This window comes from Scyliorhinus canicula, chromosome 5, assembly GCF_902713615.1.
Source record: "Scyliorhinus canicula chromosome 5, sScyCan1.1, whole genome shotgun sequence".
Classification (NCBI taxonomy): domain Eukaryota; kingdom Metazoa; phylum Chordata; class Chondrichthyes; order Carcharhiniformes; family Scyliorhinidae; genus Scyliorhinus; species Scyliorhinus canicula.
The window spans coordinates 168,850,877-168,871,610 of NC_052150.1; the positions used below are offsets into that span (position 1 = coordinate 168,850,877).

The window sequence follows — 20,734 nt, forward strand, 5'->3', positions numbered from 1 at the left end:
AGGTGCCAGATATCTTTAAAGAATTTACTTGTGTGGGTAAAGTTTACTCGTGTATCAGGAGGAGCAGATAAAGAAGTCACAATTTGAAGAGATACGGGAGCTAGTCAATCTTTAATGGTAAGAGATGAGGAGTTATGTAGTCTGGGAAGAATATTGCCAGACCAGGTGGTAATATGTGGATTTCAGGGTGAGAGGAGTAGTATTCAATTATATAAGGTAAGGTTGGAAAGTCCAGTGAAGAGTGGTGAAGTGGTAGTCGGAGTAATAGAGAAACTATCTTGTCCAGGAATACAGTTTATCTTGGGTAATGATATAGCTGGATCGCAGGTGGGAGTGATGCCTACTGTGGTTGATAAGCCAGTGGAAAATAGGACAACTGAAGTGTTGAAGGATGAGCATCCTGGGATTTTTCCGGATTGTGTAGTAATAAGGTTGCCAAGTCACAGGTTAAGACGAGGTAAAGACAAGAGGAGAAATCAAAGAGTGAAGATGAAGTACAATTATCAGAAATGATTTTTGATCAGATGGTTGGAAAAGAACAAGAACAGGTTGAGGATGAGACGGATATTTTTAGTTCAGGAAAATTGGCAGAGTTACAACAGAAAGATATAGAAATAAAACAGATGTATCAGAAAGCATAGACAGAAGAGGAATCAGTGTTATTACCGTAAAAGTGATGTCCTGATGAGGAAATGGAGACCTGTACATATGCAGGCGGATGAAAAGTGGGCAGAAGTTCATCAAGTAGTATTGCCGGTAGGGTATAGAAAGGAGGTGTTGCGAGTTGCACATGAGGTACCAGTGGGAGGTCATTTGGGAATAAGGAAAACTCAAGCTAAAGTCCAGAAACATTTTTATTGGCCTGGACTACATAAAGATGTAGTTAAATTTTGTCAATCATGTCACACATGTCAAGTGATAGGGAAACCTCAAGCAGTGATAAAACCAGCGCCCTTAATACCCATTCCAGCATTTGAGGAACCTTTTACAATGGTCCTAATTGATTGCGTAGGACTGCTTCCTAAAACAAAAAGTGGGAATCAATATCTTTTGACTATAATAGATGTGTCCACTAGGTTTCCAGAGGCCATTCCGGTACGTAATATTACGGCTAAAAAGATTGTGGAGGAGTTACTTACATTCTTTACTAGATATGGACTACCCACAGAAATAGAATTGGATCAAGGATCAAATTTTACCTCTAGGTTATTCAAATAAGTTATGGATAGCTTGGGAATAAAACAATTTAAATCAACTGCATACCATCCAGAATCGCAGGGAGCATTAGAAAGGTGGCATCAGACATTAAAGACAATGTTGAGGGCTTATTCTCAAGATTTTCCAGAGGATTAGGATAAAGGAATTCCATTCGTACTGTTTGCAATTAGGGATGTACCTAATGAGTCAACCAAATTTAGTCCTTTTGAACTAATTTTTGGTCATGCGGTAAGAGGACCACTTAAATTGATCAAGAAAAAATTGGTGATTGAGAAATCAGAAATTACATTATTGTCAAATTTTAGGGAACGATTAAATAGAGCAGGTGAAATGGCGAGACAATATTTAAACGTTGCACAAAATGTGATGAAATGGGTAGCGGACAAGAAATCCAAAGTTCGTAGTTTTGCCAGTGGAGATAAAGTTTTAGTATTGTTTCCAGTGGTAGGGGAACCTTTAAAAGCTAGGTTTTGTGGACCGTATCAGATTGAAAGGAAATTAAGTGAGGTGAATTGTGTGGTAAAAACGCCGGATAGAAGGAAAACTCACCGAGTGTGTCATGTAAATATGCTTAAAAGGTACTTTTGAAAGGGAAGGAGAGAAAAAGGAAGTTTTAATGATTTTAACTCAAAGTGACGAACCAGATCCAGATGACTGTGAATTTGACATACCTCAAATTAAATTGGAAAATGAGGATGTTCTTAAAAATTGGGATAAATTGTTGAGTTACCTTCCAGAGGAAAAACGAACTGACCTGAAAGAGTTATTGATATCACGTGGGCAAGTTTGTAGAGATAAATTGGGAAGTACTAAAATGGCTATACAAGATGTAGATGTGGGAAATGCTGTTCCAATCGAACAACATCCATATCGACTTAACCCTTTAAAAGTTGGCACAAGTGAACAAAGAGATTGAGAGTATGTTTAAAAATGGCATAATTGAAGTGGGTTGCAGCCAGTGGAGCTCACCCATAGTGATGGTACTTAAACCAGATGGTACCCAATGATTGTGTGTGGACTATAGAAAGGTTAATGCAGTTACAAGAACGGACTCCTCTCCTATCCCACGTTTGGAGGATTGCATTGAGAAAGTGGGACAATCAGCTTTTATTTCCAAACTGGATTTACTTAAAGGTTACTGGCAGTTACCTTTATCCGAAAGGGCAAAGGAGATTTCGGCTTTTGTGATTCCAGATGGTATATACCAATTCAAAGTTATGCCATTTGGCATGAAAAACTCCCCAACCACATTTCAACGGTTAACTAACAATGTCGTTTCAGGATTACCCAATTGTATATATCGACGATCTGGTAATTTTCCGCCAGACAAGAAAAGAACATTTTAAAACATCTGATTCATCTGAGTTATTTGATCAACTTCAGGAGGCGGGTTTGGTGGTAAACCTAGCCAAAAGTGAATTTGGAAAAGCCCTAGTCACTTTCCTTGGCCATACAATCGGACAGGATCGAATGATCACACGGGGTGTGAAACCAACAGTTATTGTGGAGTTTCCGATTCCCTCAAAACGAAGGGAAATAATGCAATTTCTTGGCATGAGTGGATCTGGTCGAACATCTGTGAAAATTGTAGCATGGTTGCTCCACTGATGGACTTGCTGAAGACACGCCGAAAATTTCAGTAGACAGCAGACTTTCAACAGGCATTTGACTGCCTGGAAGCTGTGATAACCTATGCTCCTGTGTTGGAGAATTACAAGGGACTCTGTGATCGGATTGAACTAAAGTATCTGACTTTAAAGAGAAATGCCGAGGTGTAGAGGATTAGATGGATCGTGCAGAGACCTTCTTGTTCAAAGAGACTCAATCAAGAGGGATTCCAGTTGGAGGATGAAGAAAAAAAAATTAAATGGTCTATATTATTATACCTTTTGGTGTGTGCTGTTTTTAAAAAAAATGATAAAAGTATATTTACTGTGTGCATTTCTTAAAGGATGTTTAAAAGGTGAAAAATGAAACCTTGAAGTTGCTGGTTTATTTTTTTTTCTTGGGGGATGTGTCATGTGAGAATACCTTTTTAAGAAATGGGTGTTTATAAATGGGTGTGTATATAAGTATCTGTAGTGAGAGTACCTTTAAGAAATGGGTGTTTATTACTGCAGTGATGTCAGATTGGGTGGAGCTGGGCTGTCTGTCAGTTTTTTTACTTTCGTTTTAGGCTGTTTGCCGCAGGGTGTGTTTTAGTTTTGTTTTCAGTGTTGGAGCTGAAGCCAGACAAAGCAGGTATACTTTTGTTCTCTCTGGGGAGTTATTGATGATTACTTAGTGTTGTATTCGTTGGTTGTATTTGAATTGATGGTTGCTAAGATGTTCACTGTATGTTTTAAAAAGGTTAACTTGAATTCATAGAATAAACATTGACTTGCTTTAACAAATACTTTCAATTTCTGCTGCACCACACCTGTAAAGTGGGCCATGTGCTCCCCATACCCAACCTATTAAAGGTTTTGGTCAGGTGAACTCCATAATACACTTTGGCCATAACCGAGGGGAGTAAAGGCGTATTGTATCATCCAATTTGACTCATTTTAATAAATGTTTTTTCGTGTTAAAATGAATAGGTGGTCCTGTGACTCCACGTTTAATTAAAAAAATAAAGTTTGGAGCCAGGGTTCCATTCTTCGATCTTCCCGTCCAATTATACCATCATCTGGGATATTAACATCTATTGCTATTCTCTGGCTTGATACTGTACTTGGAACATCATAAGCCTCTTCTTTTTATATAATACTGTCCTTAACCTCAGGATAAATCATACTTCCCATAGAGATTTCATTTCTGAATTGAGTGTGTTTGTTCAAAATTATGAAATATTTCTCTAAACGTTCACCATTGCTTTTCTACTGTCACACCATTTATTTGATTTCCCAATATTTCCCAACTTTTGCCTCATACCTATGTAATTGGTTTTATTTAAATTAAAATCTGGCTTTCAGACTTAAGCACTCCGTGTTTAAAGTTAATATAAAATGCAGAATAATATGATCCCATGTTCCCAGATGATTTATTTCTTTCAGATTACTAATGAGCCCTGTCTCGTTACACAAGGCAAGGTTGAAAATTGCTTGTTCCCTGGTTGGTTCAATAGTGTAATAAAACTGAAATGCATTCTGTGAATTTTTCCTCCACATCACTTACCCAGTTTGATTTGTCTAGTCTACAAGAAAATTAAATTTCTCCGCACAATTTAAGCATGTGTTATAAACTCCCGCTATTTCTACATGCATATTCTACTCAACCATGGCTACTGCAAGGAAGCCTCTAAGCTATTCTTACCATTGTATTCAGCCCCTTGATATTTCTTATCTCCACACATATTAATTCTGTTTCCAATGTCTTTCCTCACTACTGTCCTTATGACATCCTTTTGCTAATAGTCATTTATTAGTAACTTGAGTATTGCTGGAAAAAGAGACCTGCTGTTTATACTTTTCATCTTACACTTATCAGGGCATGTGCAGGAATGCCAAATTTCAAAGGAAACAACATTTATACTGCATGAGGAAAGTCTGCTAATTGGCTGGCAAATTATCTCGTTTGAAGGAGGCATTATCATGGAGACTGCACCAGGGAGCTATTGTCCCTCACGCTTTTGTTTAATTCAAAAAAAGGTGCAATGCTGTGTATGAATCTATGCGGCTTTGAGCAAGCGTAAGTGAGTCACATTGTGAGCCCTATTCATAATCTTAAATTGGTTTTAAGTATAATTCTTTGCACACTTGGGATTATTCTGTCATGTGCTCACATCTAACATTAGACATTATGGTCGGAGCTTTGCAAGCACGGGCTGTCTGAGTACAGTCAGTACTCTGCCTATTGCAGTCAAAGGCAGCATTGTGTTAGTAGAAAAAAACACTTGTGTTGCTGCCTGTAGCAACATGAGACGGCTAGCTTTACCTGTTGCTCAAATTTTGTGATACCTTACTTTTCACGCAGCACAGTGGTTAGCACCATTGCTTCACAGCGCCCGGGTCCCAGGTTCGATTCCCAGCTTAGGTCACTGTCTGTGGGGAGTCTGTACGTTCTCCCCGTGTCTGCGTAGGTTTCTTCCGGCTGCTCCGGTTTCCTCCCATAAGTCCTGAAAGACGTGCTGGTAGGTGAATTGGACATTCTGAATTCTCCCTCAGTGTCCGAACAGACGCCGGAGTTTGGTGACTAGGAGATTTTCACATTAACTTCATTGCAGTGTTAATGTAAGCCTACTTGTGACACTAAAAGATTATATATTATTACAAGGTAATTTTGAGGTAGAATGGGCACTTTCAAGTCTGAAAGTGACCCATTCATGAGTTTGTCCAATACATAATGTGAAATGAGCCGATTGTGGTAACCATTATCCCTCAGGGTAGCTTTGATAACTATATTTTAGTTTCAAGCTATCCAAACTAGTTCAGACATCCTGGTTTGGCCTCCGTGGTTCAATACATCGCACCCTCACTGCTGAGTTAGAAGCTTGTCGGTTGAATTTTCATTTCATTAACATTTAATAATTCAGACTTCCTGTGGCGATTTTGGGCAGGTTTTGTGGATTGGGTCCGGATGTTGTATCGGACGCCGGCAGCGAATGTAAGGACGAAACGGGTGAGTTTGGGGTATTTTAGGCTGCATCGCGGGACGAGACAGGGATGCCACTCTCTCTGTTACTCTTTGCCTTGGTGATAGACCCACTGGCAATGGCGCTTAGAGCATCAAGAGGTTGGAAAGGGACAGTGCGGGGGGGGGGGGGGGGGTGGAGCACAGGATTTCGCTATGTGCGGTCGACTCGATGCTTTACATATCCGACCCATTGGAAAGGCTTGGAGGTATTGTAGCCACCTGGGTTGGCCACTTCCTCACACAAAATGGAAGAACTCAAAGATTACAGGGAAAAATGGACATTGGCAAAGAAACAAGCAGTTTGCAGAATCCCCTGTATTCTAGCTGCTACAGAAACCAGACAGAATTGTAACTAACGAGCTGCGCATATTAAGTGAGTGATTCACGGTGATTCCCAGGCACAATGGACACAACAGTTAACTGCAATTTAAACATTCTATGGAAGGTCAGACATTCCGGCGCCAGTGGAGTCTAAGACAAAGGACACCAATAAGGTGTAAGAAACCGCCCGGTGATCGAGGAACAGCCCCGTTATTGCGGAAATTCAAATCAATCGATTGGGACGAGACCCAATCGATTGCAGGTTTAGAGAGGTCCGCCCAGAAGGAAGCGAACCCCCTGGGACCTAGAAAAGTCAGGTCCCAGGACTGATTCGTTCTTCTTGACCAGCCGGCCCTCCCAGCAGAACACCTTAGCAGTAGAAGAACCTTGAGAAGGAGAGGCCTGGTCAGCAGCCGCCATCAAGTAAGTGTCATACAACGCATGCTACGAGAGTAGACACTCCTGACCCCTTTAGTCTACACCAACTGGAAGCCTGCGGATCCAGGACAAAGCAAGAGGCCATTGTTCCCTGATCCGGCAGTTCCCTTATTCCAGATAAGTATTGGCCTGTTAGTGGTAGGAATAGCCTAGTCTTTTAGTTTTATATGCATAAGTAGTAGATAACTATTATAATAAACGTGTCTTGTTTGAACTTACTACCTAGTGTATTGAGTTATTGGTCTGAACTTGAACTTGAATCTTGTGGCGGTATCTTAACGATACCTGGTGACTCTAGAGCTAAGGAATAAAACAGAGCCAAATTGAGTGTAAAGCACACTCACCCAGAACGAGCAACAGTATCATGGACATATTGGTGGAATTTGGCTGATTTTCAGGGTATAAGTTAAACATGGGGACGAGTGAGGTCTTTCTGATCCAGGTGAGGGAGCAGGAGAGGAGGCTGGGCGAGCTGCCGTTTAAGATAGTGGGGGCGAGTTTCAGATATTTGGGCATCCAGGTGGCGCGGGGATGGGAGCTGCTACATAAATTGAATCTGGTGCGGTTGGTGGAGCTGATGAAGGGGGATTTTCAGAGGTGGGGCGTGCTCCTGTTGAACGGAGTGGGTGCAGTCACTAAAATTAGTGTATTGATTCAGTCAGTTATATTACAGTGTGCACTTTGTGGTTTTCATATAGAAAATGCATTCAAGCCAGAGAAAGTTTACAGTGGAGATTCACCAGAATGACACCTGGGATCCAAAACAGTAGTTAAAGACCAGAGAAACTGGGATAATTTTCACTGGCTCAGTGAAGCCTAAAATGAAATTTAATAAAGGGTTTCAAAATTTTCAAGGGTTCTGCTGGAGTGAGCAGGGAAATACTAAGAGAAGGATCATCAATTTAAAATAGTCTCCAAGAGAAAGAGATTAGGAGAATTCAGTGGAAGGTGCTTTGCCATGGCAGAAGACATATAAAGAAATTCTGGAATTAACGAGGAATAAGGGCCTCATGAAAATGAGCAACTTCACAGAATTAGTGTGAGTAAAGTCACAGTACTGGAGAAATTAATGGGATAAAACCCAACAATTCCTCTAGACCTGATGGGCTACTTCCTAGAGTTTTATAAAAGGTGTCTATAGTGATCTGATGCCATTGGTTTTAATATTCCAGAATTCCCTAGATTGTAGAATGGTTCCCTTCCCATGGAAGGTGGCAATTATAACTCTGCTATTCAAGAAAGGAGGAAGAGACAAAATGAGGAACTGGCTTTGGTAGTAGGGAAATGCACAAACCTCTTATTAGAGGCCAGCTGACAGACGTGGAAAATTCTAATATGATTGATCAGAATCATTGGTCAGAATCAATCTGGATTTGTGAATGGGAAATCATGTTTGCTACATTGGTTGAGAGTATTTTGAAGTTGCAACAGCAGGGCAAGATGACCGAGAATGAGAGGATATTGTGTATTTGGATTTTTAGAAAACATGTGATAAGCTGCAATCCAAAATTAAGAGATGGGAGTAAAATATTAGCATCGTTGAAGATTGGTCAACAAACAGAAAATAGTCAGAATAAATGGGTCATTTTCGTGCTGGCAAGCGATAATTGGTGGGATACTGCAAGGACCAGTAATCGGCTATTTGCAATCTATATCCGTGTCGTAGCATAGGGGACTGAGTGTAATGTATCCAAGTTTGAAAGTAGCACAAAAAAGTAAGCTGTGAGAAGGGTCACAGATGTTGCTGAAGGATTTAGTTGTTAAGTGAGTGGACAAGATTGTGGCAAATAGAAAATAATGTGAAATGTTTCACTTTATTAGGAAAACAAACAAGCAGAAGATCTTTTAAAAGAAGAGACACTAGAAAATGTTGGTATTCAGAAGAATCTGGGTGTCCATGTATACAAATTGCAGCATGTTAACATACAGGTACAGCAGACAATTGGGAAAATCTTTATTGCGAAGGGATTGGAGTATAAGAGCTTTGCTTTAATTATTCAGTCTCTTGGTGAGTACTTTTGAGTACTGTGTACAATTTCTATTTACCTGAAGAAACTTGAAATCAATGCAAAGAAGTTTTTCTGGACTGATCTCTCTTCTGGGAGACTTGTACTTACCATGAGGAGATGTGTAAACATAACCTCTTTTCGGTAGATTTAGAAGGATGAGAGGTGATCCCGTTCAGATATGTAAGATTCTGAGAGGGCTTCCCAGGGTATATGCAGAAAGGTTGCTTCCCCAGACTGCATATATATATATATAACAGTGATTGATAGATTGCTATGATCTAAGGAGCAAGGGATTTGGGGGATAGTGTGGGAAGATGGAGCTGAGTTCAGTCATCATGATCTTACTGATTGGCAGAGTAGGGTCATAAGGCTGAATGACTTAGTTCTGCTCCTACCCCTAATATTCTTTATGGTGGCCAGAGGGAGGGAGTGGGTGGGGAGGGGAATCTAAAGTGTGGAATTGCACAAATCAGGGATACCAGAGGCACATTAGAAACAGAACCAGAAAAGGTCAACAAAACCTTCAAGGCCTTCTACCAAGGTGTGTTCACCTCACAGCCCCCAATGGGGGAGTCTGGGATGAGCACTGGGATAGATCATGGACAGCATGCTCCATGCAGGTGGGGAAGACGCCGGGACCAGACAGATTCCCGGCGGACTTCGCGCAAAATATTGATGACAGTGCTGGCCCCGCACCTGCGGGAGATGTTCACAGACTCGCTAGCTAGGGGCACACTGCCACCCACGCTAGCACAGGCCTCAATCTCGCTGATACCTAAGAAAGACAAAGACCCAACGGAATGGGCAGCACGGTAGCATGGTGGTTAGCATAAATGCTTTACAGCTCCAGGGTCCCAGGTTCGATTCCCGGCTGGGTCACTGTCTATGCGGAGTCTGCACGTCCTCCCCGTGTGTGCATGGGTTTCCTCCGGGTGCTCCGGTTTCCTCCCACAGTCCAAAGATGTGCGGGTTAGGTGGAATGGCCATGCTAAATTGCCCGTAGTGTCCTAAAAAAAAAAGTAAGGTTAAGGGGGGGGTTGTTGGGTTACGGGTATAGGGTGGATACGTGGGTTTGGGTAGGGCGATCATTGCTCGGCACAACATCGAGGGCCGAAGGGCCTGTTCTGTGCTGTACTGTTCTATGTTCTATACAGACCCATCTCGCTACTGAATGCAGATGCCAAAAGGCTAGAAGACTGCGTACCAGAGGTGGTCACAGAGGACCAGACGGGCTTTGTCAAAGGTAGACAGCTTACCTTGAACATCAGGCACCTGCTGAACGTGATAATGACCCCCTCCAAACTGCCTGTTTGTCCGACCAAACACTTCCAGGACAGAGTCATGTTCTTGGTTATATGCCGAAGCTCACGTTAACTCCCTCTGACTGTGAGCAGCTCTAGCTTCATACCTGAAGCCTATTGCTAATAAGGAATTGGCCTTGTTAGTTTGAGAACACTTCCCAGCGGCAGGTTGTGTTTGCTGCTTGCTACTGCTGTAGCTGAGTTTGTTTGCCGCTTGCTGCTGCCTTTTCTGCTTGCCGCGGCCTCTTCCATTCGGGCTTACTTGCTGCTTTCTGGATTGATGGAATGAAGAAAGAAGGTTTGTTCTCTTTTACCTGGAGTGCAGCGAGGGGAGGATTTTGCCTGGCCTAGTACCGGGCTGAGGATGCGGGAGGGCTTGCTCAAGCTGTCTGTGGATATTTTTAAAGGCCTATTTAGTGTGTTCTATGTTCTGTTCTGGAGTTGTGGCTCGTCTGTTAATGATCCCTGTTCCTGGGTTTTTTTTTGTGAAAATTATGAACAGTTCACTTGAGACAGGCCATCTGGTGAAGGGGCAGTGGATGCTCACCTCTGCGGCGCAGGGATAACCTCACTGTCGGTGACCCCTCTCTCCCCGTTCAACCCCGCGACCTCCAGGGCCCATTCCTCATAGGGGTTGAGAACTCTGATCTCTGGTACTCTGCTGCTCATCTTGGCCCTTTGACACCTACTATGGGCCAACCTATCCTGTGGGGACCATAAGAGGGCATTGTGAGCCACATACTTGATGGGTGGGGATGTCTATGGCAGGTGGCATGTGTGGGCACCCCAACTGGACATGAAGGGGTTGTGCGGGTGAATGGCAGGGGGTGCTAAGGAATGAGTATGAAGACTGGATGTGGCGGGGGCGAATTTGAGGGGTGGCAGATGGGACTGATGCTGGGAGAGAAGTGGTAACTTTCGGTGGAGGTTGTTGGTCAGCTTCCGGCATTGTACGGCAGTCGTCCTGATCATGCTTCCTGAACTGACAGCCGCTGCCGTGCCTATTAGGCGGCATTGGTGGCCCTGCTGCTGGCCCTCCGACCCCCCTTGGGGGAACATGATGTCCCGTCTCGCATCCACTGCGTCCAGAAGCCTGCCCAGGTCGATATCGCTAAAGCGAGGAGCAGGTCTGCGCACTGCCATGCGGTGTGTTGACTGGGAGTGAGTGGTGAGGGAGCGCATAAAAGCAGCTGCTCTTGTTAGCGCTGAGGCGCGAGTCCCATGAATCTGACGACAAGACAGCCAGTAACGGCAAGAAGCTTGTGGGGCTCATTTTCAGCACTAAGTTAATACGGCTGTGATCTCGCTCGTCAGGAAACACTCCATCAATTGCACCCGATATGACACTCTGATCTTTTTTCATTAAATCGAGCCTCTAACCTTTGGATAAACATGTATGTAAGTCGCCATTGCTGGAAAAGGAGATTCTGAAATAACAATGTTATGCTCATATGTTTTCTGATGTATTTTTGATGTATGTGATTACTTTTTGTCAGGTTAAAATCTTTGTTTTTAATTCAACAGAGAAAGCAACCAGTGAGATGAACACTGCAGAGGACTGGGGCCTCATACTAGATATCTGTGACAAAGTGGGACAGTCTCGTACTGGGTGAGCAAATATTTTTTTTCTTAAATGCTGCTGCTGGATTATGTACAATTTACATCTGCCCTGCAGAAAGTTAAATCCGAATTAGCTATGTAAGTAGAGCATTCATCAACCGTTTCCAAATTGAGCACTCCGTCAAAGCAGGAGTTTGTATATAAATTGGGGATAACCAAATATAGTTTAGCAGTACTGTTAAATTTGACTTTTTTTCAAGCAGTGAATTCTGATCTGCAGTGCACTGCTTGAAGAGAGGAGGGATGTGGGAAGTTAAACTAATGGGAAAAAGCGATGAAAGGAAGCCTTGAAACCTGTTTTCCTACCCAGTATGCAGATTCCATTGCAAATTTCAGGTGGGGATGGGATATAAAGTTAAAAATGAAAAGACTAGTGTGACACAGGTTAGCACTGTCACCTCACAGAACCAGGGACCCAGGTTCCATTCTGACCTTGGGTCACTGTCTGTTTGTAGCTTGGGTACGGTGTGGATTTCTTTCCACAGTCCAAAGATGTTTGATTAGGTGGATTGGATATGATAAATTGCCCCTTAGTGTCCAGGGATGTGCAGGTTAGGTTATGGGGTTACAGGAATAGGGCGGGGTGGACGGGGGGTTTGCTTATTTGAATGATCGGTGTAGACTCGATGGACTGAATGGCCTCCTTCTGCTGCACTATAGGGATTCTATGAATGTAAAGAGCAGGGGAGTGGGACTAATTTGGTGGCTCTTTCAAAGAGCTGACACAGGCATGATGAGCTAAATACCTTGCTTTTCACTGTGTGATCCTTGAATAAGGCAGCATTGTTAGAATTTGCATCTGTTTTACACTGTTTGCATTTTTCATTCTGAAACTGATCCTTTTTATCCGTTGCTAACTTTCTTTCACTCGCAGTATTTTTTAATTATTATTGTCCCCCTTGTCCATTTCTATTCTGCTTGCTAACAGCAGTCAAATATGGAACTCCTGCCTGGGTTTCCTGAAGCCCAACTCCATTTATTTAGATCAAGGAGATAGTTGCATAGTAATGTTGTTGGACGAATCAGAGGCTAATGCTCTGGGGACATTGAAATCCCACATGGCAGCTAGTGGAATTTAAATTCAGTTAATAAATCTAGAATTGAAAGCTAATCTCAGAAATGGCGACCATGGAACTATCACGATTGTTGTGAAAACCCATTTGGTTCACTCATGTCCTTGAGGGAAGAAAATCTGCCATTTTCTCGTGGTTTGGCCTCACTTGTGAGCTCTGCACCATGTGTCTGGATGATGTTATCAAGGACAACATGTAGATGAAGAGCTGGCAGGGCCAAGAATAGATCTTTGGGGCAATATAGAAGTAGCAGTAGGGTTGGTTAAAAAACCAATTACGGGGCGGCACGTGGAGCAGTTAGCACTGGGACTACGGCGCTGAGGACCCAGGTTCGAATCCCGGCCCCATGTCACTGTCCATGTGGAGTTTGCACATTCTCCCCGTGTCTGCATGGGTTTCATCCCCACAACCCAAAGATGTGCAGGTTAGGTGGATTGACCACACTAAATTGCCCCTTAATTGGAAAAAAATAATTGGGTATTCTAAATTTATATATAAAGAAACAATTGTGAGAGATGCCGTGGCTATGGTTCAATAAATAAACCATATGAGAGAAGTTAGAATGCTGATGTTTTGTCTGTAGTGTATTAATTTTCATTGAGATTAATTTGCTTAAAATAAATTGAATCAATCTTAAAATATGAAGTTTAATTTTAAGGTAATTCTATTTCAAAACGGGATCTACTAAAATTGAACTAGCACAGTGGTTAGGTGGATTGGCTATGCTAAATTGCCCTTAGTGTCCAAAAAGGTTAATTGGGGTTACTGGGTTAAGGGGATGGGGTGGAGGAGGTGTATGCTTGAGTGGGGTGCTTTTTCCAGGGGCCAGTGCAGACTCGATGGGCCAAATGGCCTCCTTCTGCACTGTGGATTCTCTGATTCGATGTGCCTCCTGACCCACAGCAGTGTGGCTGACTGTTAACTGCCCTCCGAATGTACCTCGCATATCACTCAGTTCAAGGACAATTGGGGATGGGTAACCTTGCCAGCGATGCACTCATCCCGCGAAAGGAAGAAGAAAAATAGTGCAGTCTGCTTTGCATGTATGAAATGCAGCTCCTAACACCTCCCTGCAACTGCTTCCAGTTGCTTTAATTGCAATGCACAGTAGACACAGCAGGTCGGATTACATTGTCTATTTTTTATTTACTTGAGTGTACCTCCCTGGGCTAGACTGGCTGAACTGCACTTGTGGTTGGCAGATATTCCAAGTTGCAGCATATCTGAGCAGAACAAGGTAACAAGACTCTTATAATGCAGTTGCACATCCCAGCAAGGACATTTGGTGTTGAAGCAGTCACATCGCAGCTTGGCAGCTCCATGATGAGGGCATTTATCCTTTCTGCTTTCTTTGCTTTGTATTTTCTCCTTTCATTCTGCAAAAAGTAGATCTGGTCAAAACATGCAGCTGTCACAAAAAATAGAGAGGGCATTAAGTAGGAGTAAAATCACATGCAGGGATGGAGTGTTATCTGAGGGGGCCCCCGAGTGCTTTTGATACCTCTGATGGACATTCACAATTGATAGCTGTTGTGTTAAGCTGCCAGATCGCTGAATGCATGTGGTTCTTTGCTCACCAAAGTTTTTATGCTTTTGTTTGGTGATGTGCAGCACATGTATTGTTTTATCTTTGTTCAGACTTTTCCATGAGTTACCGTGAAATGTTTCCAAATTTCCTACCGGACCAGTGCTGTTACCATTATCAAGTGTCCCTGTGGGCCAATCCATTCGTGATGTGTATATACCGACAGCATAGGGACCTCCTCCCCCACCTCCCACCCTTGGTAGTAAAACAGGCCTCAACTTAATTCCTGTCATTCTTGCTCTTCTACTTTCCCACATTCCTCCTCTTGTGTTTCCCTTCCCCTCGTTGAATTCCACAAAAGATTATCTAGCCCAATTCACTTCGCTTGGTAGTACAGAACTTGAGGATTACGGGGGGGGGGGGGGAAGAAACAGGCATATTTTTGAAGTTTTAAGTCCTGCACTCATTAGGACAGATGCAAAAATGCCAAATTTCGAAGTCAGCAACAATTTATACTGCATGTGGAAAGGGTGCAGATTGGCTGCCAAGTTTTCTGATTGGAGGAGGTGTTGCCATGGAGAATGCACCAATAAACTATTGGCACTTATGCTTTTATTTAATTCAAAAAGGCACAGCGGATGTACATGTTCCTTTCACCTCAAGAGAAGAGGCCCCTGCTTTTGAGTATGTGTAGCTTCTTGAAAGTGCAAGTGAGCCACATTGCGAGCCCAACTGATAATCTTAAATTGGTTGTTAGTGTAATTCCCAACACACTCTGGATGTGTACAGGTGTAGATTCAAATATAGCAAATGTGTCACTCGCGTATCAGAAATATGCAAGGGGTTAGGGGTCTTTACGCCAATAACCAATTTAAGATTAATAATGTGGGCTCACAATGTGACTCACAGATGATTGCTAGGAGTTACATATGGTCATATGCAGGGGCCTGTCTTCATTTGCGTATCAGAAATATGCGAGGCGGTCGGGGTCATTATGCCAATAACCAATTTAAGATTAATAATGTGAGCTCACATTAGGGAAGGCGATGGATTAGTGGTATTGTGATTAGACTAGTAATCCAGAGACCCAGGGCAATGATACGGGGTCCTGGGTTCGAATCAAACCATGGCAGATGGTGAAATTTGAATTCAGTAAGAATCTGGAATTAAAAGTCGAATGATAACCATGAAACCCATGCCAATTGTCGTAAAAACCCAAGTGGTTCACTAATGTCCTTTTTAAGGAAGGAAATCTACCATCTTTATCCAGTCTGTCCGACATGTGACACTGGCATCCCAAGAATGAATAAAGAACATCAATGTGGCTCAGTTATGCTTGCTAGGAGCTTCATGCGTTCATATGCAGGGACCTGTCTTCTTGAATAGAATTTATCCCACAAGGTGAGAAAGACCGGAGTTTTGTAGTTGTTTGAGTCCTTTGAATCTTGTGGCCCTTTTCCCAGCTGACTCCAGGGCTTGGAATTGTGTCTCGGTGGCGAGAACTAGAATATAGTATTCAAGACTATTCCGGTTTGACTAGAGCACTGTGCAGTTCAAGCTTCCTGTTCATTAGGTTAAGCATTCTGTCTGTTGGTTGCTGCTCTGCAGTGATTGGATATGTTAGGCACTGAGTCCACAAATGCCTCTTAGTCATTTGTCATTCCACCCTCCATGTTGTTTGTGGACTATGTATTATGCCCTTTTCTTCCTGTGGCTAATACTTTACAGCTGTCTCTATTAAATTTAACTCTCATAATTTGCAAGCCAGTTTGAATTTGATTGGAGTTAGTTGTTGCTGAGTTAGAAACATTTGTATTGTTTTTCTTAAGTAATAAGAGTTGTAAGTAGTTTTTTTTAATATCATTAGGCCGAAAGACTGCTTGAGATCTATTATGAAAAGAGTGAATCACAAGGATCCTCATGTTGCTATGCAGGCACTAACTGTAAGTAGTATTTATCCCACGGGATATGTTATTTGTAGTTTCCTGTATGACGGGTTTCTCTGGTGTGATGCAGTATTATCTGCATTTTTGGGCCACTGCACTTTGACTGTCCCTATTTTTGACATTCTATGCTGTAACGAGATATTACTGTTTATTCCCAAGGTAGTGCTGTAGCATATTTCATTGTTCATCTTTTTCAACACTATGGAATGTGTTCATGATTGACTTCTTTCTTTAAAGCTGCTAGGAGCATGTGTATCAAACTGTGGCAAAATCTTTCACCTTGAAGTTTGCTCAAGAGACTTTGCAAGTGAAGTAAGCAATGTCTTGAATAAGGTAAACAAATTTGTACTTCTTGATGTAATTTTTTTTTATTAACCACGCTAAATGAATTTTGCTGTTGCCTATGACCAGTTGTATTTCAATTATTCTTGAGAAAAGTAAGGGATTATGGTGTGCCTTCTCCAATAATTCATTTTCAGTACACTTGGTTAAACTGCTCTTGCAATTGCTATGCATTTCATGATCTTTATTTGAATAATTTTAAAGATTGTTTTCTTGTAAGAATTCTGTTGTTCGTTTCTATTATGTTGCTGTCTTGGATTTGTTAAATTAAGAGTTCAGACTGAAAATTTGTGAGTAGCGAAGGGCTAATAAAGAACTTCTTGCTTGTATCACACTGTCTGTTACAAAGTTTACACATTTCCTTGTTCTGATGTCTTTTGAATCTGGGATGCACTTTATATACTGATGCAAATGGCTTCTGAATGTTAAGATTCATTTTATCTTGATTTGAAAGAAAGCTTTTGAGCAGAAGGAAGTTCCAGAAATAAGCTACATAGTCAAGGAGATGGCGTGAAGTAATTTATTTGAGCTCAGTTGTAATGGTGCTAGTTATTAGGTTCAATATGGATGGCGTGGTAGCACAGTGGTTAACACTGTTGCTTCACATCGCCAGGGACCCGGGTTCAATTCCTGGTTTGGGTCACCTGTCTGTGCGGAGTTTGCACGTTCTCCCCGTGTCTGCATGAGTTTCCTCTGGTTTCCTCCCTCAAGTCCCAAAAAGACATGCTTATTAGGTAATTTGGACATTCTGAATTCTGCCTCTGTGGAATCGAACAGGCATCGGAGTGTGGCGACTAGGGAATTTTCACAGTAACTTCATTGCAGTGTTAATGTAAGCCTACTTGTGACACTAATAATAGATTACTTCTTGTGATTTGACATCGAATTATAGAATTTACAGTGCAGAAGGAGACCATTCGGCCCATCGAGTCTGCACCGGCCCTTAAATAAAGCACCCTACTTAAGCCCATGACTCCACCCAATCCCAGTAACCCACTAAGGTGCAATTGATCATGGCCAATTCACCTAACTAGCATGTTTGTGGGACTGTGGGAGGAAATTGGAACACCTGTCGGAAAGCATTTCTCAACCAACTTTCTGACTCGGGTCGGGTGAAAATATGCAGTGCATTGAGTTCCTCAGGCTTCCTGTGGCGGTTAGCAGAGTCTGAGGGAAGCACTAGCTGTTGTAAAGCAGGTACGTTTCAAGTCCCAGCCACTTTGAGAAGCCAGGCAGTTGCTAAGTGGGTACAATGAGCCTAGGGTGAGGGACTGGGAGGATCGTTGAGGGGGTGGGGGAGAAATCAGGTGGTCAGACAGAAGTTGCGTAGTATTGGTTGGTTAGCCTGGGGTGAGGAAATAGTCTGGAGCATAGTGAATATTGCTGGGGGATTGCGGAGGGAGTAGTCGGGAGGTCAGGAGGGTAGTTTGTGGGGTCGGGAGAGATGTCATGAGTAGGTGATAGTAGGGAGGATAGTTGGAGTTGGGGAGTAGTGGGCGGGTTAGGAGGATACTGGTGGGGTGAACCGCAGGACATGTCCCGGATGCGATTTCCAATTGAAAGTTCTGGGCCATTAATTTCACTTGGTCTTTGATTAAGACAATTCCTGGTCTACTGATATTGTCTCTTGATTTGTATTAATATTTGCAAGATGAGGGTGTCTTCCCCTCACAGAAGCTGAAAGCACTGAGTTTTCAGTGTCCATAACGCTGAGTCCATAGCGCTGTGTAAATGTCCGTTACAGGAAGAACCCTAGTAGTTCAGAAAATGCAAAATCCTGCATGGTGGGACAGTGGTAAAATTTGGATTAGAAGTAAATTTGGATTAGAAATAAAATAAATCCCTGTGCCTTATATGGTCTAGATTTCCCTTACTATTATTTACAGTTTTCAGTGATAATAATGATTATTTCCAGTGTCACAACCATGCTTCCTCAAATTGACCTATGAGCTAAGAATGTGTGTGCGCAAAGATAAAGTTACTTGGGCAAATATGATAAATTGTTAACTAAAATACCCATACAAAGATTTAAAAGCTGCCAAAAATATTCAAATAAATCTGAAGAGTTACTGCTGCATTCTTGAGTTTCTTATCTCTGCAGCGACGGCATTGAAACCTGACGTTCAGCTTAGCAGCTGCAATAGCTCCTGTAGTCGACCAGTCAGTGTTTTCCTTTTTCAAGGGGACTCAGCAGGTAAAGCAAGTTTTGGGAAAGGCAAGGTTTTTTGTTCATCGTTAGTTCTGTGGTTACCGCACATTAAGATTTTCTGCACTCATGATAGAACAGCAGTTGGTTTCTTAACACCTTCCTCTTTGATTCCTGTGGCAGAGAAAAAAACCCTCTTGTGTCTCTCAAAGTTCTTCTGAGGGGTTCCTGGCTATTTCAGCTTTGAGCTATGTGCTGCTAATGTTTCTCACACTATCGCAAGCTTCTTACAAACCTCCTTTATACAATTCAAAAAACACAAAGGTTAGCAGCTATGTTAATAACTGTTTCGCCAGGAGTTAATTAGGGGCTGGTTTAGCACAGTGGGCTAAACAACTGGCTTGTAATGCAGAACAATGCCAGCAGCGAGGGTTCAATTGCCGTACCAGCCTCCCCGAACAGGCGCCGGAAAGTGGCGACCAGGGGCTTTTCACAGTAACTTCATTGAAGCCTACTTGTGACGATAAGCGATTATTATATTATTATGTCGAGGTCCTTTCAAGTCCCTTCCTGCTTCCTATTCCCTCAGAACCAAAAGTGTTTTCACATATTTTAGAATTTAATAGGCATCTCTGCCTTTTAATGACTCTCAATAACCAACTCTAGAGAATCTGACAAGATTTGTCACCTTCTCTGTCCATACTACTTGTTTGAAAAAAGGCTTTTTAAACTCGATGTAAAAGTTTGAAGCAGAAATGTGGCTTTAAAACCGAGTTGTCCTTAAAATCTGTAATATCATAATTACATGTTCCCGTGATAACAGTAAGACACTATAATGACTGGGGCAACCTTAATGTGTAATTTTTAAAATAATTGCAGAGCTGCTTAATGCAAGCAGGGCTTTTTTGTGTCAGTCAAAATAGTATGCATTAGCAGTAAGTATTTTTGCGAAGATTGCAAAGTAGTTTGAAGCTAAAATGATTTTATTTTCAAAGGAACCTTTAACTTTCACTATTCCCAAAGTCCCTAATGCCTTGTACTTATTTTTGTCCAAATTCTTCATTTTTAAAACTATGGTTGAAAATGAAAATGAAATGAAAATCGCTTATTGTCACAAGTCGGCTTCAAATGAAGTTACTGTGAAAAGCCCCTAGTCGCCACATTCCGGCGCCTGTTCGGGGAGGCTGGTACGGGTTTCATAGTGGACAAGTGATTTTACTATTATTCTTAATTTATGATGTAAATGGACTGAATTATTTATTCTACCAAAGTAAAGGGAACAGCAAATTACACAATGGGATCTGTTTAGTCACTACACTTCATATGAGTGCCAATCTGCTTGTTGTAACCAGGTTAAATCTCTGCTTTTCTCTGTTAGCTAGTTCTTGATCGTTCACCTAAATGAACATAAGTCAAGATTGAAGGAATATTGAAACACAAAAGTATCGAACAAATACTGCTTTAATGGTATCATATATCATATATGAAGGTTAAGGTTCACTGGAATTAATTATATATTTCCTGCACTCAACATCCTCAAATATTATACTAAAGGTATAAAAGGTAAAAGTAAGAACCATCACCGCCATGACCGTGGCGAAAATAATATGTTTGAAAATACAAAGAAAACGAACACAGAATTTAGTACATGTTATTCAGAATTTTTAATGTGTTTTTCGAATGTTTAAGTGGAAATTTATGAGAATATTGCATCTTTTAAAATTTTTTAAAAAATAGTCATGAACATTAAGGAGGAATTATTATTAGTATTCCCCTTTTAAATTTCAATTTGCAAATGACCTTTTCTTGTTCATGTCAAAGTTATGGCTGGTTGGAAGGATAACTGACCTTGTTGATTGGATTCATTAATATACAGTGTAAGTCTCTTTTATAGTGAACTGGTTTTTATTTAGATCATTTTTCCATTTTGAGCTGCTGTCTGCTATATTCCTTGGAGATTAATGAGTTAGAAAACAGGAAGCTGAATTTGAATTCTGTTACAAACACCCTGGGCAGTTTGCAGTCAATTCCAGCTCCACTTGACCCTGGATTGCAGCACAGTTGGAATTAACTTTTATTTGAAAATACCCCTTCGGCTACCCGATAACTACAGTCACCAGGTTTATAAATTTAAACACAATTAACTTTATATTATCAACAGTAATTATAATTAAAAAGGCA

At 41.7% G+C, this 20,734-nt stretch overlaps 1 protein-coding gene across 8 annotated transcripts in view; it reads left to right on the top strand.

Annotated features, from left to right (window-relative positions):
* stam (signal transducing adaptor molecule (SH3 domain and ITAM motif) 1) overlaps positions 1–20,734 on the top strand; it is a 133,672-nt gene that overhangs the window by 70,372 nt on the left and 42,566 nt on the right. For 6 of the 8 annotated variants that reach the window (XM_038798036.1, XM_038798041.1, XM_038798038.1 and 3 more), the window contains 3 exons: positions 11,426–11,510; positions 15,987–16,062; positions 16,303–16,398. In XM_038798036.1, the coding sequence (XP_038653964.1) occupies positions 11,426–11,510; positions 15,987–16,062; positions 16,303–16,398 (257 nt within the window). Of the gene's footprint in view, positions 1–8,412; positions 8,521–10,148; positions 10,200–11,425; positions 11,511–15,986; positions 16,063–16,302; positions 16,399–20,734 lie in introns of those variants that run through there. The other 2 variants (XM_038798039.1, XM_038798035.1) reach the window with 2 other exon arrangements.